The 24,479-nt window shown below is 50.5% G+C and overlaps 1 protein-coding gene and 1 pseudogene across 1 annotated transcript in view; one reads left to right on the plus strand and one right to left on the minus strand.

Annotated features, from left to right (window-relative positions):
- The window catches only part of LOC141978976 (butyrophilin subfamily 1 member A1-like), a 43,874-nt gene extending 38,274 nt beyond the window's left edge, over positions 1 to 5,600 (minus strand). The window contains exons 1-4 of the mRNA XM_074941410.1: positions 5,389 to 5,600; positions 4,591 to 4,938; positions 2,003 to 2,284; positions 504 to 611 (exon numbers count right to left, since the gene is read on the minus strand). Of these exons, the coding sequence (XP_074797511.1) occupies positions 504 to 611; positions 2,003 to 2,284; positions 4,591 to 4,938; positions 5,389 to 5,494 (844 nt within the window). The 5' untranslated portion in view covers positions 5,495 to 5,600. The remainder of the gene's footprint in view (positions 1 to 503; positions 612 to 2,002; positions 2,285 to 4,590; positions 4,939 to 5,388) is intronic.
- Positions 5,601 to 7,222: 1,622 nt separating this feature from the next.
- The window catches only part of LOC141978793 (butyrophilin subfamily 1 member A1-like), a 31,122-nt pseudogene continuing 13,865 nt past the window's right edge, over positions 7,223 to 24,479 (plus strand).

The raw sequence follows: 24,479 nt of genomic DNA on the forward strand, positions 1-24,479 counted from the left end.
CTGGACTGGATGGACCTGTGGTCTGATTCCGTATGGTCATGCCGTTGTTTTTTGTCCAGACACCACTGACAGAGCTAATGACATGAATTAAATACTCTGAGACTGTGGCCATGTGGAATCAGAGCAGAGTGGCTTCAGCATGCTGCTTGTACTTACCTTTCCACACCTTTCTCTGATGCCGAGGAAGTGGGCTGTAGCTTATGCGCTAAAAAATTTGTTAGTCTCTAAGGTGCCACAAGTCCTCCTGTTCTCTTTCCACAAGGGGCATACAGAGGTGTTCTGGGAATGATGCCTAATTTTGCATTGGACCCAGGGTGTGGTTCCATGTCATCAGAAAGAATTTCTGGAGGCACATTTTCAGAAATCCCTCTCGGGATGACACTGATGCATGCACCAGCAATCCTCGCGGCTGGAGATAATTGGCTGTGGATGGCAACTGCCCAGTAATGGCTGAGGCAAATCTTTCCCCTAGCGCACTGCATTCTCCCTTCTTGTTACTTTACCTTTTGCTCTGTGTTGTGTCCAGATGCAATAGATGGCCAGGGCAATGAGAAGAGCCAGGATCACTCCCAGAGCCACCACCCAGGGAGAGACCCGCGGAAAAAAGAGATCTGCAAGAGATAAGATTGATTTAGGAACAAACGCATGTAGAATGAAGACAGGACATTGAGAAAATGGTGACACTGTGACTGGTTAAAAGAATCTCACAGGGAAATACAACGTGAAATGTGACTCCTTTGAGTTTTATTATTAAGCCAATGAAATTCCAGGTGCTAATCTGGTTACTAAATATGGTTAATTAATGAGAATGGGGATATTAGTGGTAGGGAGGGGGCATGGCAGAGCTCCATTACACCCATCTGCCACGGGTGTAACTTAGAGCAGCCCCTAGGCTTCTCTAACGGATGTCAGGGCTGCAATCAGTGCAGACTGGCCCTCGAGATCAGAATGCTGTAACCAGTTACTGATGCTCCACACTCTCCTGTGCTCAGGGAAGCTCAACCACACAGGGATTTTAATAACAACAAAGCCTGAGTCTCAGGGTGGGTTTACATTGCAGTGTAGACATACTCGGTGCGTTCCTTGCTCACTGGGGGCAGGGGTTTCCTACAGAATCTAGAATCACTAGGAGGTGATTCATACAATATTCCCCAACAGTGGCTCTGCAAATTCCCCAGTCCTTGAAGCTTGACCTTCTGGGGAATAGGGGGAGGGACTGGTTTTACCTGTTTCCAGGAGGTTGGGGGACAAAGTGAGACTTTTGGAATAAAAGGCAGTTAAAACAGACTCAAGGGACAGGGCTTTCTTCCTGGGTGAGCAAATGGACAGCACCTTCTTTACACTCGTGCTGGAGCCTGACTAGACCTGCTGGGGGAATCACAGTGAGGTGCAGAGGGGACTGCAAGTCCAAGCCCCCAGTCTGGAGGGAGAGAGATGCAGGTATCTGCCTAAAAGAGATGACAACTGGGAGCTGGAAACCTTAACTGGGTGCCCTCAAGGAAGACCAGGAAGGGAGTCAAAGGTGACTCTGTGAAACTGATACACTGGGCATGCCGTAGGGTAGCCAGGAAAGGGTAGCCAGGATTAGTGGCTAGATTTTTTCAAAAATGCTCAACACCCAGCAACTCCCGTTGGGAACAAAGGAGAATTCCCCCTCCAGCCCCACGGAGAAGAAAGGAGATTGCTGGCTGCTGACTTTTTCTGGCCAATGGAGTTCAAGCCCACAAGGGGCTAAACACCCTCAGCTACGATTGAAGTCAAGGGTTTGTCTACACCAGAGTTTTTTACCTGGAGTAAACTGTCAGTTAACTCGAGGTAGCTTTTACATGTCAGTCTAGATTGTCCACAAACGTTATACAGAACTATTTTTTAGTCACCAGATACATCCAAAGAGAGTTGAGGATGCTCAAGATTTCACTAATAGGAGACACTCTAGTAAGTACTCCCCACTAACATCTGCAGTGTCTCAGTCTATCCATGTGCGGCATGGACGGGCACTGACCTGCTATGGAAATTGTTGACTCTCTTTCCTGGTTGACACGCGGGTTCCTGACACAGCAGGACACTTTCTGGTTGGACTCTTCTGTTAGAACAATGGCAATCTCTGTTTGAAACAAGCCGTTGGCCTCTTGGGATATTTTTTCAGAGGCTGATGGTAAGAGCTGCCCATGGAGATCTTTCCACTGAGCCTCGGGCTGTGGGTACCATCCGGATGATCGACACACCACCTTGATCCCTCCATCCTGATGTCCCTCTACAGAGATGTCCGGGCCAGAGCCCAAACCTGGAGGGGAATGCAATGAACCGATGTTAATTCTACAATAATGTGTTATAAGCCAAATGTTTCATGACAGTATCTTCAAGAAATTTACTAATAACTGAATGTGAGTCCATGAGTGTGATAGGCCAGTTAAGCAGTGAACCCTTACCAGAGTTGGGGACAGCTTGGGAGAACACCCCTTTGGGAATCAGGGGAGGACATGGATTCTTGTAAACTAGGAAAGTCTGGGACACCTGGAAGATGTAAGAGCACTGACCAAGGTAAGGAGGAGATGATGTTTGGCAGGGATGGCCAACCTGGGGCTCCGGAGCCCCGTGCGGCTCTTCAGAAGTTAAAGTGCGGCTCCTTGTCTAGGCACCGACTCCGGGGCTGGAGCGACAGGTGCCAACTTTCCAATGTGTCGGGGGGTGGCTCACTGCACAACCCCTGGCTCTGCCACAGGCCCTGCCCCCACTCCGCCCCTTCCCGCCCCCACCCCTGAGCCTGCCGTGCCCTCGCTCCTCCTTCCTTCCCCCCAGAGCCTCCTGCACGCCACGAAACAGCTGATCGGGAGGTGCGGGGAGGCGCTCATCGGCGGGGCTGCTGGTGGGTGGGAGGCACTGGGAGAGACGGGGGTGGGGGGAGCTGATGGGGGGCTGCTGACATATTATTGGCAAGGTACATTGGTAAATTCTGGCTCCTTCTCAGGCTCAAGTTGGCCACCCCGATGTATGGTATTGTTCTATCCACTCTCAAGGCTTGATCCAGAGCCCCTTGAAGACAGCGTAAAGCCTCACATTGACGCTCTGGGCTTTGCTTAGGCCTAGAAGAGCTCTGTAGTGTCAGGCTAGATTGGTTATAGAGACCATTTCTTTTTGTTTTAATAGATCGATGCTCTCCATTCTCAGTAAATCTTGTGTTAATGAGAGTATTTGAGTCTCAGGGCTAGTCGACTCACAAACTGGCACCAGGGAAACTAAACCAATTTCAACTCACATCTTTGGTTCTTTCAGTGCAAGTCAGCATGTAACACTCTTCTTTTGGATGAAGAGTGTCTAATTTTTATTTAATTTAAATCAGTTGTGAAATGGGACACTGTTAATCTGAAAAGACACACACACAGACTTGCACTGAAATCACAAAGGTGTTAATTCACACACTTTGTATCTTGTTTAGGCTGAGTGCATCGCCTGCATGAGGGGCTCCTTGCATGCCTCCATACCCCCCACAAGTCACTGTCCCATCCCCCTCTATTTCAGGGACTCCCTGCAACTCCCCCCAATCTCCCACATACCAGGGGTTCTGTCTGCACAATCCCATTCCCACTTCCACCCACGCTGTCCCTTTACTGTCCTATTTCCATGTCCTCCACACTGGGTCCTCATCCTTCCCATCATGCCATGGTTTCTGGGTGTCTCTTCTCCCCCATAGATTGGAAGGGTAGGGTGGATGGTTGGTGCCCTCTCCGCCATCTGGAGCAGGTGTTGAGGAGGCAGGACATTGGGAAGGAGGAAGGAAGGAAGGAAGTCTCCACCTCTCTACTCTCCCTCTGGCTGCCCCTGCTGGCTGAGTATCCACCCCATGGAGGGAGAACAATCATTTCTCTTCTATCACTGGAGGTGTCAACATGATAAACTCTGTTGGCAGGATGAGCAGGGCTGTTATGCTTCAAGGTGTTAATGGGTGCCATCAACAGATAGCAGCCCCATATGTCCCCCATTTTTGTTTTCTGATTGTCCCCAAGATCAACAGAATTCTAGCCTTTGATGCCAAGAAAATTCCCTAAAATTTTGGAATTGATCAGAGGTGGCATTCAGAAGTTATTGTGTTACAGACAGACCGATGGACGGAGAAACCCTGTGTTCTGGAGTCTAAAGCCTGCACAAGCTCAGCCAGTTTTAATTATGACAGAGATTAGAGGCCCAAACTGAGATCATGATGCCAGTGTGCTGGGCACTGCTCACAGACGAGAAACCGAGGCAGAGAGATTTTCCCAAGGTCACAAAACGGTTCAGTTGCAAAGCCAGGAACAGTGCCCAGGGCTCCTGACTCCCAGTCCCTTTGGCCCCACTGTCTCTTATTGATTGCTGTTTTATCATATGTGCATATCCTTCATTGTCTCTAAGGACCATGGATAAACTGCTACGTATCCCAGGGGACTGATAGTTTGAGCAGGAGTAAGAACCACCTAATGGACACGCATGAAAGCTGAACTCTTCCGTAACCTTCACTTGCAAACCAAAGTTTAGAAGCATTCTCAGAGTACCGAGCATTTCAGCAAGCCCTTCAATGTGTCTGAAGTAAAAACAGCTCTGAGACAAGTTACTAACCTTCCACCTGCAGGAGCACGGAGGCTTCGTGAAAAAAGGTAAGTGATTGAAATAAACAAGTGTACTGCCCCTCATCAGAAGGTCGGATATCATATATTCTCAGGGAAACACCTCCGTGGGTGAGGTCATCTTTCAGCAGCTCCGTCCTTCCTTGATATTCCAACATCTGATTTCCGTACCAGTCCTGCCCATCATGGTACGGGTGCACAACTGCAGAGTGCTGGGATCGGAACCATCTCACCGCCATGCTCTGAGCGTCCATCCTGGGGGAGAGGTGGCAGGGCAGGGCGGCCTCCCCACCGACAGATGCGGTGATTGGATGATCAGGTCCGGTCACTGTGAACTGTGCTGCGAAACGTGTAAATTAAATCAAAGAGGGGTTGAGAGGTGCGTTAATTCCGCAGTAAGACACACAGTAAGAGAGAGTATCTTGTATTAGAACGCATGGCAGGTACCCATGCAGTGCCCTCCACGTGTGGATGAGGACAGGGTTCATATGTGAATGTTATGCATTACTTGTGTTAGTTCTGAATATGGCTCAACGCTTCTCATGGACGCCCTGGGGGCAACGGCATGGGGGGCCTGATTCTCTGATACGCCGACTCAGGGACCGCCCCAGCTGCTGTAGGGATGGTGTAAGGGCTTACAAAGTGTAAAGATATGCAAACAGATCATCACTACGTAGGTGGTCACTCGAAAGGCAAAAACTTAGAGACGATGGAGAGGGAGGACAAGGGCAGGAGGCAGAGAACTGGTCCTTGTGGGACTGCACAGAATGGGGGGTCTCCGTGCACCCACCTGACACCAGCCTGTGAACCTGCAGAAGGAGGCAGAGAGCGACGTAGCCAGGCAGAGCGGAGCTCGCTGTGGAGCCGGGGGAGAACGAGGGACTCTTCCCCGTCATCGTAGCTGGGTCTGGGGAACAGGAGAAATAACAAACCAGACGGTGAGTGAGTGTGATGCAGCGATAGTGCCGTGGGGCAGGGGGGAGGAGGTAACCAGCCTTACGGCTGCCTACCATACACCGAAAGGGAAGGGATTTCCTCCACAGTTCGTGTCTGCCCCGGTTCTGAGCAGGGTTAGAGGTTGCTGTGGCTAAAACCCCAGAGCTGCTGTCTGGTTGTAAGAAACTCTCCAGGGCAGGGATGGTCTCTCACTATTGGAGTGTCCAGGGCCCAGCACGATGGGGCCCCCATCTCGGCTGGGGCATTTAGGTGTTACCATACTCCCAGTGAACGGATAAATAAGAATGGCGATATTAAGGAAAAGAAGCTGGTTCAGGCAAAGCCCTTGAGTGTGGTAGGCTTAGGCCACTTATTATTTTGGGGAAAGCAGCTCCCTCTCCCTGTAACATCTGTCTCAGGTGAGGGTTCTCTGGGGATCTTGCTACCTCGGGGCGGGGCGGGGGCGTCACAGCATTGCTTGCTGGGCTGCCCTTCGTCTTTCTGAACAAGCTCCTTCTCTGCTTCCTGGTCACACACATCAACGTAACATCATCTAGAGCAGCGGTTGGCAATCTTTGTGGCCTGTCAGGGTAATCCACTGGCGGGCCGTGAGACAGTTCGTTTACATCGACCATCCGCAGGCACGGCCGCCCGCAGTTCCCGGGGGCTGCGGTTTACTGTTTCTGGCCAATGGGAGCTGTGGGAAGTGGCGGCCAGCACATCAGGGGTCAGACAGTTCCTTGGTGTACGTGGTTTGCCATCAGTTATTCATAGTTATACGAAAGGCAAAGGCCTTTGGGCGTTTCTCAGACTCACAATACGTTTGAGTTACAAACATACAGCAAAATTTCATAACTCCCTACGCAGCGTTGATACACACGTTATAACAAAATAATAATATGCAGCAGATTACGACTTACCGTACAAGGTATTCTTTGTACAAGATTTATCACAATTTTGTAAAAGTGGTGACCATATGAGAGTAGATGGTCACCTTCCCCTGTAGACAGCACCCCAGCACCGAAGCTTGATCTGAAGACAACAAGAGCTGGACAATTCGCCACTTCCCTTGGTAGTTTGTTACAATGATTAATCACCCTCATAGTAAAATTTCATGCTTTATATCTAATTTCCCATGGACATGAAATCAGACTAAGTTTTTGAAACATAGAAACACTTGGACTGTCTGGGCTTGAATCAACCTAGATCAATGGGAAGCTTCAGGGCCTGAACGTCAACTCCTAGAGCAAGTTTCTTCCCCTCATCTCTCTGCAGTGAAGTGGAACAAAAGCATGGAGCTGGAGAGCAAGGAGGAAGGTGTCAGTTGTCTTTGTTAAAGAACTGGGCTCACAGGAACACAGGAACAAAGACAAAAAAGGGACAGGGAGACAGTGAGCAAAGCTGGACTCTCTGGCAGCATGGCTTGGCAGAGCCCCAGCTCTTGCCAAGCTGAACCCTCACATAGACTGTAACGCCAGAAGGGGCCATCACGATCATCTAGTCTGATCTGTTGGACATCGCAGGCCACAGAACCTCACTCACCCACTCCTGTAATAGACCCCGAACCTCTGGCTGAGTAACTGAAGTCCTCAAATCTTGGTGCACAGGGTACGCCTGGACCCAGTAGAGGGAAGCAGAGCACTTAGGATGGATGTACATGGAGACGGAGGGGGATGGATGGAGGGAGCATGGCCAGCCTCCTTGAGGAGGATGGGGATGGAGGAGGTGTGGCCGGCTTCTTTGACAGTGATGAGGGACATGACTGTCCCCTTTCGGGGTACCGGAAAGGAGAGACCAAGTGGGCAGGTCCAGGAGAGGCCATGGTGAAATGAGTGTGTCGACACATGTGAGCATCACACATGACACTTTGGGGCTGAATGCCCACAGAATCAGCGGCCATGTGTGGGGTAGGAGAATAGATGAAGTGACGTAAGGGAAGCAGCCAGGGGGGCTGTCTGCATTGCCCTGGGTTGTGCATTGTCCAGGGATGGGGTCAGTGAATGGAGGCCATCAGTGTGCATGGTGGAGAGGGGAGGAGGGAACAGGGCTGGTGGGTGAGCACCTGCAATCAGTGGTGGCCGCTGACAGAGTGCCAGTGAGAGGTAAAGCTACCCTCTCCCCGCCAGAAACGCCCTGAGGGCAGTAGCGGCCTCACCTGCCCTCCCGTGGGGTCAGCTCCCTCCCGTCTGGGATGCAAAAGGCATCATGGGCACAGACAGGTGCAATTTACACTCAGAGGGGGAGATTTTCATAAACCCAGGGGAGTTAGGATCAACAGGGCTTGTGCTCCTGAATCCCTTAGAAGCTTTAGAAAATCTCCCCCTCCCTGCATCAGTTGCACCGACTCTGGCCTCACGTGTTTGCCTTCCATCTTTCACTCTCTCACTCTGGAGCTTCACAGGAGTGAGTTCCGGGTGAAAACACCTGCACACCTGCAAGAACGCCCTAAGGGGAAATTACTCCTGGCTATCGGTTCCTACAGCTGTCAGTAAATAAAGCAGATTGGCAAACGAATCTGAACCTGGCAGTGGAGAAGTGACTGGACAGGTCTTCTGAATCTGTGTGGGTATTTCTACAGCCATAGCTGATTTCCCAGTAGGAACGTTACTCTTTGTCCTCCAAATCCCCAGGGGTGGCAAGTTTGTATAATTTTTGGTGGTGCCCAGAACAGGTCCAAGTCTCCCCCCCACACCCACACACACACACACACCTGCCTTGTAAGCAGATATATCTGCTTATATATATATATATATAAAATATATATATATATATTTTAAATAATGTAAAAATGTGAGGGCTCTGGGGTGGGGCTGGTAATGAGGGGTTCATGATGCAGGAGGGGGCTCAGGGCTGGGGCAGAAGGTTGGAGTGTGTGGGGGGGCGAGGGCTCTGGCTGGGGCTCAGGGATTTGGGGGGTGGGAGGGGCTCAGGGCTGGGGCAGAGGGTTCGGGTGTGGGGGGGTGAGGGCTCTGGGGTGTGGCGGGGCCGGGGATGAGGAGTTTGGGGTGCAGGCAGGCTGCCCCTGGCTGGATCCAGAGAGGAGGACTCCCTGTAGGAATGTGTTACTGGTATCAGTTATCAATACGTAGTAGAGCGTAAGAACCTGATATCTGCTGTAGCAAATGCCCACAGATAGCAGATTTCCCCCTGTACTCATGGCAGGACAACGTATTATCTAGACCTTTCCTCCTGACACATGTGTGTCCAGCTCGCTCTTAAAAATCCCCACTGATGGAGATTCTCTTCCCTAAGCAATTTATTCCAGTGCTTCACCACCCTGACGGTTAGGAAGTTTTTCCTGTTGTCCAACCTAAACCACCCTTGCTGCAATGTAAGCCCATTGCTTCTTGTCCTATCCTCAGAGGTTAAGGAGAACAATTTTTCTCCCTCCTCCTTGTAACCACCTTTTATGTCCTTGAAAACTGTTATCATGTTTCAGGCTTCCCTCACAGGTCGTGTTTCCTAGACCTTTAATCATTTTTGTTGCTCTTCTCTGGACTTTCTCCAAGTTGTCCACATCTTTCCTGAAATGTGGCGCCCAGAAGTGGACACAATATTTTAGTTGAGGCCTAATCAGCACGGAGTAGAGCGGATTAATTATTTCTCGCCTCTTACTTACAATACTCCTGCTAATACATCCCAGAATGATGTTTCCTTTTTTTGCAACAGCGTTACACTGTTGACTCATATTTAGCTTGTGATCCACTGTGACGCCCAGATCCCTTTCCACAGTACTCCTTCCTGTGCAGTCATTTCCCATTTTCATAGAATCATAGAATATCAGGGTTGGAAGGGACCTCAGGAGGTCATCTAGTCCAACCCCCTGCTCAAAGCAGGACCGATCCCCAACTAATCATCCCAGCCAGGGCTTTGTCAAGCCTGACCTTAAAAACTTCTAGGGAAGGAGATTCCACCACCTCCCTAGGTAACGCATTTCAGTGCTTCACCACCCTCCTAGTGAAAAAGTTTTTCCTAATATCCAACCTAAATCTCCCCCACTGCAACTGGAGACTATTACTCCTTGTTCTGTCCTCTGCTACCGCTGAGAACAGTCTAGATCCATCCTCTTTGGAACCCCCTTTCAGGGAGTTGAAAACAGCTATCAAATCCCCCCTCATTCTTCTCTTCTGAAGACTAAACATCCCCAGTTCCCTCAGCCTCTCCTCATAAGTCATGTGTTCCAGTCCTCTAATCATTTTTGTTGCCCTCTGCTGGACTCTTTCCAATTTTTCCACATCCTTCTTGTAGTGTGGGGCCCAAAACTGGACACAGTACTCCAGATGAGGCCTCACCAATGTCGAATAGAGGGGAACGATCACGTCCCTCGATCTGCTCGCTATGCCCCTACTTATACATCCCAAAATGCCATTGGCCTTCTTGGCAACAAGGGCACACTGTTGACTCATATCCAGCTTCTCGTCCACTGTAACCCCTAGGTCCTTTTCTGCAGAACTGCTGCCGAGCCATTCGGTCCCTAGTCTGTAGTGGTGCATTGGATTCTTCCGTCCTAAGTGCAGGATTCTGCACTTGTCCTTGTTGAACCTCATCAGATTTCTTTTGGCCCAATCCTCCAATTTGTCTAGGTCCCTCTGTATCCTATCCCTGCCCTCCAGCGCATCTACCTCTCCTCCCAGTTTAGTGTCATCCGCAAACTTGCTGAGGGTGCAGTCCACACCATCCTCCAGATCATTTATGAAGATATTGAACAAAACCGGCCCCAGGACCGACCCTTGGGGCACTCCACTTGATACCGGCTGCCAACTAGACATGGAGTCATTGATCACTACCCGTTGAGCCCAACAATCTAGCCAGCTTTCTATCCACCTTATAGTCCATTCATCCAGCCCATACTTCTTTAACTTGCTGGCAAGAATACTGTGGGAGACTGTGTCAAAAGCTTTGCTAAAGTCAAGGAACAACACGTCCACTGCTTTCCCCTCATCCACAGAGCCAGTTATCTTGTCATAGAAGGCAATTAGATTAGTCAGGCGTTGTGTATGCATGCAACTGATTGTTCCTTCCTAAATGGAGTGCTTTGCATTTGTCCTTATTGAATTTCATCCTATTAACGCCAGGTTATCCAGATCCTTTTGAATTTTAACCCTATCTTCCAAAGCACTTGTAACCCCTCCTAGCTTGGTTTCATCTGCAAACTTTATAAATGTACTCTCTATGCCATTATCTCAATCACTGATGAAGATATTGAACAGAAACATATCCAGAACTGATCTCTGCAGGTCGCCATTCGTTATACCCTTCCAGCGTGACAATGAACCATTGATAATTGCTCTCTGGGAATGGTTTTCCAACCAGTTTTTCACCCACCTTATAGTAGCTCCATCTAGGTTGCATTTCCCTAGTTTGTTTATGAGAAGGTCATGTGACACAGTTTATACCATATACCATATAATAAGATCTACCATGTCGACAAATTCCCCTCCTCCCCCCCCCCATCAACAAGGCTTGTTACCCTGTCAAAGAAAGCTATCAGGTTGGTTTGACAGATTTGTTGTTGACAAATCCATGGTGACTGTTACTTATCACCTTATTTTCTTCTAGATGTTTGCAAATTGATTGCTTAATTATTTGATCCATTATCTTTCCAGGTACATCAGTTAAGCGGAATGGTCAGTAATTCCCCGGGTTGTCCTTATTTCCCTTTTTGTACATCGGCACTATAATTGTCCTTTTCTCGTCTTCTGGAATTTAAGAAGTGGGTTTTTTACCCACAAAAGCTTATGCCCAAATGAACCAGTTAATCTTTAAGGTGCCACCAGACTCCTCGTTTTTTCTCCATCTTTCATGACTTTTCAAAGATAATCGCTAATGGCTCAGATATCTCCTCAGTCAGCTCCTTGAGTATTCTAGGATGCATTTCATCAGGCTCTGGTGACTTGAAGACATCTAATTTGTCTAAGTAATTTTTAACTTGTTCTTTCCCTATTTTAGCCTCTTCTGATTCTACCTCATGTTCACAGGAATTCACTACATTAGACGTCCAGTCACCATCAACCTTCTTGATGAAATCCGAAACAAAGAAGTCATTGAGCACTTCTGCCATTTCCACATTTTCTGTTAGTTTTCCCCCCCTCATTGAGTAATGGGCTTACCCTGTCCTTGGTTTCAGAGTAGCAGCCGTGTTAGTCTGTATCCGCAAAAAGAACAGGAGGACTTGTGGCACCTTAGAGACGAACAAATTTATTAGAGCATAAGCATTCGTGGGCTACAGCTCACTTCATCGGATGCATAGAATGGAACATGTAGTAAGAAGATATATATATACATACAGATAAGTTGGAAGTTGCCATACAAACTGTGAGAGGCTAATTAGTTAAGATGAGCTATTATCAGCAGGAGAAAAAAAGTTTGTAGTGATAATCAAGATGGCCCATTTAGACAGTTGACAAGAAGCCTCTCACAGTTTGTATGGCAACTTCCACCTTCTCTGTTTGTGTATATATCTATCTGCTTCCTACATGTTCCATTCTACGCATCCGATGAAGTGAGCTGTAGCCCATGAAAGCTTATGCTCTAATAAATGTGTTTGTCTCTAAGATGCCACAAGTCCCCCTGTTCTTTTTTTCCTGTCCTTGGTGTTCCTCTTGATTCTAATGTATTTGCAGAATGTTTTCTTGTCACCCTTTATGTCTCTAGTTAGTTTGATCTCGTATTGTGCCTTGGCCTTTCTAATTTTGTCCCTACATATTTGTGTTATTTATTTATGTTCATCCTTTGTCATTTGACCGAGTTTCCACTTTTTGTAGGACTCTTTTTTTTTTTTAAGACCATTGACAATCACCTGGTTAAGTCAAGGTGGTCTCTTCCTATCTTTTCTATGCAGTGTTATAGTTTGCTCTTGTGCCCTTAATAATGTCTTTTTGATAAACTGCCAATTGTCTTAAATTGCTTTTCCCCTTAGACTTGCTTCCCATGGGATCTGACCTACCAACTCGTCGAGTTTGCTAACGTCTGCCTCCACTGTCTTTATTGTGCTGTTCTCCCTCCTACCGTTCCTTAGAATCATGAACTCGACCATGTCATGATCACGTCCACCCACGCTGCCTTCCACTTTCAAATTCTCCACCAGTTCCTCCCTATTCGTGAAAATCCAATCTAGACCAGCCTCTCCCCTGGTAGCTGTCTCCACCTTCTGAACTAAAAAATTGTTCCCAGTGCGTCCCAAGAACTTGTTGGATAATCTGGGCCCTGCTGTGTTGTTTTCCCAACGGATGTCTGGGGAGTTGAAGTCCCCCATCACCACCAAGAACATAAGGTTTGTTCTTATTTGCTGACTTGTCCTAAATTGCTAAAAACTGCGATATGATGTAGCTAATTTCTATGGGTAGCAGCGTCTTACACTACAGCTATATCGGTAGGAATTTGCTACCTGTAGCAGCGACAGGTACTACTTTGCTAAAAATTGCTATCTGATGTAGGCTTCAGTGGTAGCCGTGTTAGTCCCTATCAGCAAAAAAAACAAAAAAAAAGAAAAAAACAAGGCGTCCTTGTGGCATTTTAGAGACTAACCAATTTATTTGGGCATAAGCTTTCGTGAGCTAGAACCCACTTCATCAGATGCATGTGTATATATCTATCTATCTTCCTACTGAATTTTCCACTGCATGCATCTGATGAAGTGGGTTCTAGCCCACAAAAGCTTATGCCCAAATAAATTGGTTAGTCTCTAAGGTGCCACAAGGACGCCTTGTTTTTTTTTTTAATCTGATGTAGCTAATTCCTACAGATAGCAGTTTCTTACACTATTAGGTGTGTGAAACTGCTTTCTGTATAAAGAAAAGGAGAACTTGTGGCACCTTAGAGACGAACCAATTTATTTGAGCATGAGCTTTCGTGAGCTACAGCTCACTTCATCGGATGCATGCAGTGCTGTAGCTCACTAAAGCTTATGCTCAAATAAATTGGTTCGTCTCTAAGGTGCCACAAGTCCTCCTGTTCTTTTTGCGAATACAGACTAACACGACTGCTACTCTGAAACCTGAACTATTCTTCATTCCCATCCCCGCCCTCCAAACACATGCAGGACTTGTGGCTGAAAAGACTCATTGACACAAAATTAACCAGTGATTCTTTGGGGGACAGGGTTGGTTGCTCTGCTCTCCAGTGGCCCAGCCCCACTCTCTGGGCCTCAGCTCCTCCAATGTTGTTCAGACAGCCTGGCTCAGACTCTCATCTTCTGGACTCCAGCTTCTGTGCTGTTCTCCGCAAGAAACAGGTTCCAGCAAGCCAGGGAGACAAAAAACAAGATGGTGCCTGGCTGCATGCAACAACCTGCTGAATTCTCTGGGATCTTGGAAAAATGCTAAATTCCCTCACTGTGGAATGTTGTGATAATTGGGCTACAAATGTACCCAAATTGTGAGCTGAGCTGTGAGAAGCGAGCGAAAGTTAATAAATATCACAATAACCTATAACAATAAATGCTGACAGGAAAAGCTGCAAACAGAGCCGGTGCTATCCCATTGGGGGCCCTAAGCAGGACTGGAAGGGGTGGCCCTTATCCACCCCCTGAGAATTCGAATTGCATTATTTCCACAACTGGGGGGCCCCTGAGCTGCTCAGGGCCCAAAGCAATTGTCTAGTCTGCTTATGTCTAGAGCCGGTTTTAGTGTGAAACAGGCAGACTTAATCAATCCAAACAGACAGGCCTCCTGATGTAAGTCAAGGACTGTGTTAAGATTATGCCTGGTAAACATGAGAAGTGTGGGATGGGAAATCAATGGACCAGAACGGGTGTCTCTTAAATTAGACCTAGCTGGTGAACAAAATAATGAAGGGATGGGCTATTCCACCCACCACTTCCCCTTGGGGTTTTCTTGAAGAAATTTTTTGGGGAAAATTAGGAGATGCTGGCTGCCTGGGAGATGTGTGGGCCAGAAAGAGTGAACTTCACCATCATGGCTGCCACCCCCACTTTCTCTTGGGACCTCAGAATCCACCATTACACTGTTGGGCCTTCATAGTCCTGATCCAGAGAGATGCACTGATCAGACTGAGCCAGGGAGAGAACAGATGACATCACCTTGTGTCCCTTCACCGCCTCCTCCCCTGAGCGTGCCGCATCCCTGCTCTTCCCCCCTCTCTTCTGGAAAGTCCTAAGCGCCGCCAAACAGCTGTTTGGCGGCAGGAAGCACTGGGAGGTAGGCAGAGGAGCGGGGACTCAGCGTGCTCTGGGGGGAGGAGGTGGGGCGGGGGGGGAGGGGAGCTTGGCTGCCGGTGGGTTCAGAGCACCCACTAATTTTTCCCCATGGGTACTCCAGCCCCGGAGCACCCATGGAGTCGGCACCTATGGTCCCAGGCCCTGCACCCTCCCCCCGCTCAGCCCCCTTCCCATGAGTTATGGGCATCCTTCCTCTACTTCCCCCTCCTCCCCACTTTGCCCTCCCGCCACTGCTCACCAGTCCCTCCTCCCCTCTCCCCCACTCAGCCCCCTCCCTGCTCACTGCATGCGTCCCTCCTCTCCTTCCCCCTCCTCCCTGCTCAGCCCCCCCGCAGTGCTGCTAGCCTGTCCCTCCTCCCCCACCCTCCCCGCTCAGCACCCCTCCTCTCCTCCACACCCCCCATTCCCCTGAGATCCTTGCCACTCATGCTCTCTGCCCCTCCCCAAAGCCAATTTCCCTGGGGAGTCCTAGGGACCCAGAAAGCTGAAGAGCAGATACCACCTCCTCAGTTGCCCAGGAACCTGCCTGGCTCATAATAAATAAGTGAAAACTTCCCTGGTGGAAGGAAACCCACTCCCAGTAAGGAGGGGAAGAGGCGAGGCCGTCACAGCCCAGGTGTCTGGCAGCAGGGATGGCTTAGCCTCTCCTGGACTATTATACCCGCCTCCTTTGGACCACCTCCACTGACTCTGGCTAAATCCCAGACACTCCCCAGGATATGTGACCTTGTCACACACACCCTGTGTCCTTTTCCTTCCCTACCTTCCCTTTCTCTGTCCTATCCCTCTCCTTTTGCAAATATTTCAACTGTTTGTTCTTCTTTTTTGTATCTTTAATAAAAGGGCCCAGGCACATGGGTGGAAGGGGGAGACACTACCCACTGCAGTGAGTAGGGCAGTGCACACCTCTCACAGCTGAGCAGGACAAGGGAAGGGAAAGCTGAAGGAGGGTGGGGGGAAGGGGAAAGGGAGGGGACACCTGGGTCCTTCCCAAAGGGGATGCAGCTGTCTGGGAATCCCTGTGCTGTGGGTGTGGTTTCCTCTGCTCTTCCCCCCCCCCCGCCCCCCACGACCTGCAAGGAGCAGCCCAGTGCCTGGCACCTCTTTGCACTGCCCTGTGCAAACTGTGCCCAGAGCCAGCTCCGAGGGGGACACAGCCATAGGCATCCTTGGGAATGCCACTGCCCATCCTCAACTCCTTCCCACAGTTAGTCAGTGTCTGGCCTGGGTGCAGGGGACGGGGGGGAGCCGGTGACAAGTTCTAACTATTTCGATTTTTACCAAACAACTGGAAAATTCACTAACAAAACCCTTCATTAATGCTGAGTTAGACTTGTCCAGGGCTGCCTCATTCCCTTCCCAAGTGCTGAGTGCTCCTCCACGAAAACCGTGGAAATCCAGGATACCAAGACAGGTTTCAGAGTAACAGCCGTGTTAGTCTGTATTCGCAAAAAGAAAAGGAGGACTTGTGGCACCTTAGAGACTAACCAATTTATTTGAGCATGAGCTTTCGTGAGAGCTCATGCTCAAATAAATTGGTTAGTCTCTAAGGTGCCACAAGTCCTCCTTTTCTTTTTGAGGATATCAAGAGTTAACATACAGCAAATTTAAGCTTGTCCACGCTGGGAAGTTTCAACTCACCAGATCTCAGCACATGTCCCTGTGCTGAACCTGCTTATTCTTACCTCCTCCAGTGAGGATGGGCAGTTTTGGTGATATGCTGAGCTTTTAATGATAACAGTGTAGCTAAAATATAACCACATCTACTTTCAGAGATGCACAGAGTTTAAGGCCAGAAGGAACCATTAGATCATTTATTCTGACCTTACACACCATTAAATTTCAGCCGGTTATCCCTTGTTGAGTCCAGTAACTTGTGTCTGACTAAGTCATCTCTTCAGAAAGACATCCAGTCCAAAAGTTAAAACATCAAGAGATGGAGAACCCACCACGTCCGTTGGCAGTTTGTTTCAGAGGTTTATCACCCTTCGTGTTAAACAGTTGTGCCTGATTTCTAATTTGAGTATGTCATCTTCACTTTCTAGCTAATAATTCTTGTTACGCTTTTCTCTGCTAGATCAAATAGCCCTTTAGGAAACCCTATTTTTTCCCTAGGAAGATAATTATTCACTGTAATCGAGTCCCTGCTGTGAGAAAATTCCTCCTCTGCCTTGGTGGGTCCTGCGCTTTTTGGCAGATTTGCTCGCCTCAGAGGTTCACGGCAGCCCCCAGTTTGGCCGCTTCTGCTGGAGGCTCAAACCTGCCATTCACCCAGCTAACCTCATCACTGGTCAGCATGGGGGAAATGGAGAACAATCCCCACAGCCTCTATGTCCCACCTAGTGGGTCGGGGACAGGCCAGATCCCTTTCCAGTGTAGACCTTCCCTTCTGGTGTTTCTCACAGACCAAGTCAACTCCTCTGTGTCCGATCAGGCGTTAGGAGGACTTGGGGGGAACCCGGGCCCACCCGCTACACCGGGTTCCTGCCCAGGGCCCTGTGGGTAGCAGTTGTCTACAATGTCCCCTGTATCAGCTGAGCGACAGCTACAATCCCCTGGGCTACCTCCCCATGGTCTTCCCCCAGCACCTTCTTTATCCTCCCTGCAGGATCTTCCTCCTGAAGCCTGATCACGCTTGTACTCCCCAGTCCTCCAGCAGCCCGCCTTCTCCCTCCCCGCTCCTGGCACACCCCCTCACTAACTGATGGCAGGTCCTTTTTAAACCAGGTGTCCTGATTCGCCTGCCTGCCATAATTGATTCTAGAAAGTTCTTAATTGGCTCCCGGTGTCTTGATTAGCTTGCCTGGAGGGGCTGGTGGTCAATCTTGTCAACGTCTATGTCCCGACATCGGGCCCAGAGCGGCTGCGTTTCTTTCAGCAGGCGGTCCGCCTTTCTCGGCACCTTGGATCCTCACGAGTGCCTGGTCCTGGGCAGGGACTTTAATACTACCCTCGAGGAGCGGGACCGCTCGGGAACCTAGCAGTGCCCGGCCGCCGTGGACATCCTCCAGGAGATAGTCGACCATCACTCCCTGGTGGACGTCTGGCGCGACCACCACCCGGACGACGTCTCGACGTTCACCTTTGTCCAGGTGGAGGCCCATCGGTTGCACCACTTCCGGTTGGACCGCATCTACTTATCACGTTTCCACCTTTCCCGGGCCCACTCCTCCAGCATCCAGCCGGCCCCATTCTCCGATCATCATTTAGCCACCGTGACGGCCTCCCTCTGCGCGGAGAGGCCGGGGCCGGCCTACTGGCATTTTAACAAGAGCTTGTTGGAGGATGTGGGCTTCGTGGCGTCCTTCCGGGAGCTCTGGCTGGCCTGGCGAGGGCAGCTGCATGCCTTTCCCTCGGTGTGGCGGTGGTGGGACCTGGGGAAGGTGCGCGCCCGGCTCTTCTGCCGCGACTACACCCGGGGCGCCAGCCGACGGAGGGATGCGGCGATAGGGCAGTTGGAATGGGAGGTCTTAGAGCTGGAGAGGCGTCTGGCCGCCAGCCCCGAGGACCCGTTCCTCTGCGGGGCATGCTGGGAGAAGCGGGAGGAGCTCCAGGCCCTCGAGGACCATCGGGCCCAGAGTGCCTTTGTTCGATCCCGCATCCGCCTCCTTCGGGAGATAGATTGCGGCTCCCGCTTCTTCTATGCCCTGGAGAAAAAGAGGGAGGCCAAGAAGCACGTCACCTGCCTCCTCGCAGAGGACGGCACCCCCCTCACGGATCCGGCGGAGATGTGCGGGAGGGCCAGGGCCTTCTACACAGGCCTTTTATCCCCGGATCCAACGGATCCTAACGCTTGCAGAGTGCTCTGGGATGAACTCCCGACGGTCAGCGCGGGTGACCGAGACCGGCTAGAGCTGCCTCTCCACTCTGGCCGAGTTCTCGGAAGCCCTCTATCGCATGCCTACCAATAAATCTCCGGGCATGGATGGGCTGACCGTGGAGTTTTACCGCGTGTTCTGGGACGTCCTCGGCCCAGACCTAGTCACCGTCTGGGCCGAGTCTTTGCAGAGCGGTGTCCTCCCTCTTTCGTGCAGGCGAGCCGTGCTCGCCTTATTGCCGAAAAATGGGGACCTCTGCGATTTACGAAATTGGTGTCCCGTCTCGCTCCTCAGCACGGATTACAAGGTCGTAGCGAAAGCCATCTCGCTGCGGTTAGGGTCCGTGCTGGCGGACGTGATCCACCCAGACCAGAGCTACACAGTCCTGGGCCGCACCATCTTCGACAACCTGTATCTGGTCCGGGACTTCTTGGAACTCAGGTGTAGGGACGGTCTGTCGTTCGCCCTCCTGTCCCTGGATCAGGAGAAGGCGTTCGACAGGGTGGATCACGGGTATCTCCTGAACACTCTGAGAATTTTTGGCTTCGGACCCCAGTTTGTGAGTTTTCTCCAGGTGCTGTACGCCTCCGCAGAGTGTCTGGTCAGGCTCAACTGGACCCTGACTGAACCGGTCAGCTTCGGGCGAGGAGTACGTCAGGCGATCGAGCCATTCCTCTGTCTCCTCCACAGGAGGTTGACAGGGTTGGTGCTGCGGGACCTGGAGCTGAGGCTGGTCCTGTCGGCATACGCTGACGATGTGCTCCTCATGGTCCAGGCCCCGGGTGACTTGGCGTGGGTGAAGGCTTGCCAGGCCCGTTTACTCAGCAGCCTCCTCTGCCCGGGTCAACTGGGTCAAGAGCTCTTGCTTGGTGGTCGGGGATGGGTGGCAGGCGAGCTCCCTCCCACCCGCGCTTCAGGCCATCCGGTGGAGCGCGGGTCCGCTGCTCTCTCTCGGCATTTACCTTTCTGCCACGCATCTGTCTCCGCCAGAGAACTGGCACGGTTTAGAGGGCAGGGTGGTAGAGCGGCTCTGGAGATGGACAGGACTACTCCGGTGTCTCTCCCTTCGAGGGAGGGCACTGGTGCTTAATCAACTAGTCCTGTCCATGCTCTGGTACTGGCTCAACACCCTGGTCCCGGCCCCGGATTTCCTGGCCAACCTCCGGACGTTGATTCTGGAGTTCTTCTGGTCAGGAATGCACTGGGTCTCTGCAGGGGTCCTCCATCTACCCCTGGAGGAGGGAGGGCAGGGCCTGAAGTGTCTCCACACTCAGGTCCATGTCTTCTGCCTCCAGGCCCTGCAGAGGCTCCTTTATGGTGCAGGTAGTCCGGAGTGGAGCGTACTGGCGCACGCCTTCCTGCGCCGCTTCCGAGGGCTCCGATACAACCGGCAGCTCCTTTATCTCCATCCGAGAGGTCTTCTGCGAGACCTCTCCGGGCTGCCGGTCTTCTACCAGGACCTCCTCCAGACCTGGAAACTATTCTCGGCGACCAGGTCCGTGGCGGCCACTGAGGGGACAGATCTCCTCGCAGAGCCCCTGCTACACAACCCCCAGCTTTGTCTGCGGGTGGCGGAGTCCCCCTCAGTGCGCCAGAGGTTGGTTCTGGCAGAAGTCACCAAAGTCAGAGACCTCCTGGACTACGACCGGGGAGACTGGCTGGATCCCCTGACGCTCGCTCAGCGCATGGGGCTCTCCAGACCTCGTACTGCCCTGCGCGTACTTCAGGAGGTGAGGGCCACTTTGCCGCCCGCTGCTCGGGTTTACTTCGACCGGGTCCTATGGGAGGGCGTGCCCTGCCCACCCTCCATGCCAGGCCCTCCGGACCTGACTGACCCCCCTGCCCCTTCACCGTGAGCTGGCTACATGAGCTGCAGCCAGTCCGGTTCCAGACCATGCCAAAGAAACATCTCTACACGCTCGTACTCCACACCCTTCATGTCCTCACCCTCGTGTCCCGCCCTGACACAAAGTGGCAGGACCTCCTGCCACCTCTAGAGGGTGAGGAACCCCGGTGAGCCGGCCTCTATTCCACCTTGGTCCCGAGGCCCGCTGGGGATATCGGTTGACGGCTCCTTCACGGGGCCATGAGCATGGCGTGTACTTGGAGCGGTTCACCCTGGCACACATCTACCTGGAGTGCGCCAGGCTGCAGCCCCTATTCCGGCTCCTCATGAATATTTTGTTAAGGTTTTGGTTGCACTTTCCCCCTCACCTCCTTATCTACACACTCCCTGTCCGTGGCCCCACTAAGGAGTGGGACCTCTTGGTCAACCTCCTCCTGGCCCTGGCTAAAGTGGCCATCTATAAAACCAGGGTGAGGAGGTTGGCCGATGGAGTCTCCTGTGACTGCGGGGCCTATTTCTGATCCTCGGTCGGTTCACGCCTCCAGGCAGAGTTCCTCTGGGCGGCATCCACTGACTCCCTTCATGCCTTCGAGGAGCAGTGGGCGCTGTCCGGGGTCCTCTGCTCGGTGTCCCTGTCCGGTTCCCTCCGTCTGACCCTTTGACCGCACTCCCGTCCCTGTTGTTCGTTAGTTGTCCCCCGTAATTATTTGGTTTTCCAGGTCCTGTGGACCCCCCTCTTAGGCTGTGGGAGGATCCTTTCACAGTGGGCAGGCTTTGCCTGGCCGCTGCCTGCATCCCAATACGACCAGACTCCTGCACCCCACTGGTCTGGGTCTGTCACACTGCTTACACATTCAAAGCTCTCTTTAGCACCTTTTTGCCACAGTATTGCACTGGCTGCGAGGGCCAGGGGTCGAGTGAGACGGAGCCCCTCCTTCCCCCGCATGCACCTGGGGAGGGAGTGGGCTGCTGCCCCTCTCCAACAAAGGCAGCGATTAGGAGCGGCCAGATTCAGCTGCATGAAAAGTGGCCCTGTCCCTCTCCCTGCCCAGGCCCCGAGGCCAGGGAGAGTGGGCGAATGTCCTGGCGGTGGTGGGAGGCACAGCGGGAGAAGGATAGAAGCCCCGACAGGTCACGTGGGGCGGGGATAGCGTGGCTGGGCACAGGGCCGGGGAGGAGACAGATGGGTGGTCATGTGTCCTCCTTCTTTAGCTTGTGCCCTCCTCACCAGTACGGAGAGGCATGAGATGTCTACTTCCAGCTCATTACTGACAATGTTGACAGACATGGGGCCTTAAACTGATCCCCGCAGAGCTAGAAACACACCCATTCAATGGTCGTTCCCCATTGACGAGTACTTGTTGAGATCTGCCAGTTAGCCAGTTCCCAATCCACTTAATGGAGGCTTTATTTATATTGCCTAATGCATTTTTAAAACTCAGACGATCATGTGATTCAGTCACAACCCTTAAAAAAGCCTATTACAGCCACACAGGTATTGTTATCAACCAAATTATCATCTCATCGAAGAATGAAATCAGGGTTAACATGACCTATTTCCCATAAAATCAGGTTGATTGGCATTGATTATATTCCTACCTTTTAATTCTTTAGTAGTTGAACCCAAATCAGCTGTTCCATTATTTTGTTCTGTATTGATGTTAGGCAAACCAGCCTATAGTTACCCACTTGCCCTTTCTGAATCTTGTCACAACATTATTGTCACAACTCCCAGTCTTCTAGAACTTCCCAGATATTCCGATATTTCTTATACAGCAGCATCAGGGAGCCAGCAATCTCCTCAGTTATCTCCTTGAGGACTCTTGGGTTCCAGTTAACTGGGCCTGATGATTTAAACATATTTATTCCTAGATGCTCAAAATCCTCCATAATAACTAGGGATGGATTTGAACAACATCTAGGGACTGGAAAATACTTTATCATCCCCATGTGATATGAGTACATCGTCCAGCTTCTTTCCCAATACAAAGTAGAAATATTTATTGAACACACTTCTGCCTTTTTTGCATCATTATTAACAATTTTACCATCGCCATCCACTGATAGACCTATATCATTGTTCGCGTTTATTCTGTTCTGAATACACTTAAAAAACCCCAACCAGCCCATCAAACAACAACAAAAGCCTACAGCTCTTTATCCTATTGTAGACCTATTGTTTCAGACTCTCCACATGGTGTTCTCATTTAGCTGAGACAATCACACTGAATTCAATGGGCTGCTTCACATCTCTCTGCCCCTGCTATGCTGCAGCTGGATGGGTGGAGACGCCATTTCTATCCATCCTGCCTCTAAAAACGAAGACTCTTCTAAGCTCTCCAAAATTGTGTGCTTATGTGGATTGTCCTGAACTTTACTATGCCTTGTGGGAAGGCAGGGTAGGGAAGGGTTAGTAAATCAAATTTAGAGCCATTTAATCAAGGGTTCCTGAGATACAGGCCACTTTAAAAAAAACCCCACAAAGCAAAAGAAAAACACAGCATTTCATAAAAGTCATCGATTCTACCAACTTTGAAGTTTGGACCCCACCCTGGGTGAAAATCTGTAATCATGTGGGTAACATCCACCTCTGTCTAAGTTTTATTATTCTTTTGTTATTATTTTGGAGAAATGTGAGTGGTGATATGGGGAGGGTGGCAGAGGAATTTGTGGGGTTAGGAATGGGAGGAGGGGGATGTCAACCTCAAATTCTTCCTAGGCCTTTTTGTTATTTCCTAGCCACAGTAGGGTATCTGTTACAAAACACGGGTGAGAAGTAAAACTGCCTAAATCACCTCAAACTCTTACCACAAGCCTTTCTCTTTCAATTATAAAAAGAAACTAGGTAATTAAATAGCAAAACTAACAAACAAAACCAACCAACCAACTAAAGAACTCTACAATGTTGTTAACATGGAGTTAAAGTTCCCCAGTGACTTCTCCTACCCTTCCCGAACGTCAAGTTCATCAGAAATAAACTTTCTGAAACCCAGGAAATACAGAGTTAATGTACCTGGCAACACAGCGTTAACTCTGACCTCTTTGAGCGGTGATCTAATACACCCATCGCACACACCCGTTCACTCTGCCTTTGCAGACTGTGCATAGCATTCAGGGCATAGGGCACATAACTGTAGCACAGAACAAAACACTTTCTTTCTGCGAAGAAATGGTTTGAGATGAGCTGTCCTGGCCAGGAGCTCCCTGCACCTTCTCTGCACTCAAACACTGAGTCTACTCCCCAGAAACAAGCCCGCACTTGTGAAATCCTTCCCCTCCCTCTTCCTTTTAAAACGCTTTCACCCTTACTCACAAGAGTGCATTCAAAACTGAACTTTCACTGACTTATCATTAAACACACAGGCGGCTCTCGTACCCCACCACCCTGCTGCCAATCCCCATGGCAAGAAGGCCTCTTATGTCTAGGGCCCTACCAAATTCACGGCCATGAAAAACACATCACAGACTGTGAAATCTGGTCTCTCCCTGTGAAGTCTGGTCTTTTGCATGCTTTTATCCTATACTGTACAGATTTCGTTGGGAAATCAGTGCTTCTCAGCTTGGGGGGTCCTGACCTGAAAGAGTGTTCCAGGGAGGTTGCAAGGTTATTATAGGGGGGTCACGGTATCGACACCCTTACTTCTGCACTGCCTTGAGGGCTGGGTGGCTGGAGAGTGGCAGCTGTTGGCCAGGCATTCAGCTCTGAAGGCAGGGCTACCGCCCAGCAGCCGCACAGAAGTAAGGGATAGCAGTACTGCAAACCCCCCCCCCCCAATAACCTAACGACCCCCATGCAAGTCCTTTTTGAGTCAGGACCCCTATAATTACAACACCATGAAATTTCAGATTTAAAGAGCTGAAATCATGAAATTTACAATTTTTGAAATCCAATAACCATGAAATTGACCAAAATGGACCACGAATTTGGTAGAGCCCTACCTGTGCCCCACTGCTGATTCCACCTACCCAACTCAGTGGTGAAATGATGCATACTGGGTAACTGGATCCCTCAAGGTACACCTGCACCTCTGCCCTTTGATAACAGACATGGGGGCCTCAAACTCCGATCTCATATCACTGTCACAGCTCTGAGACAGTCCTCA

The sequence above is a fragment of the Natator depressus genome, chromosome 28 (genome assembly GCF_965152275.1).
Source record: "Natator depressus isolate rNatDep1 chromosome 28, rNatDep2.hap1, whole genome shotgun sequence".
Lineage (NCBI taxonomy): Eukaryota > Metazoa > Chordata > Testudines > Cheloniidae > Natator > Natator depressus.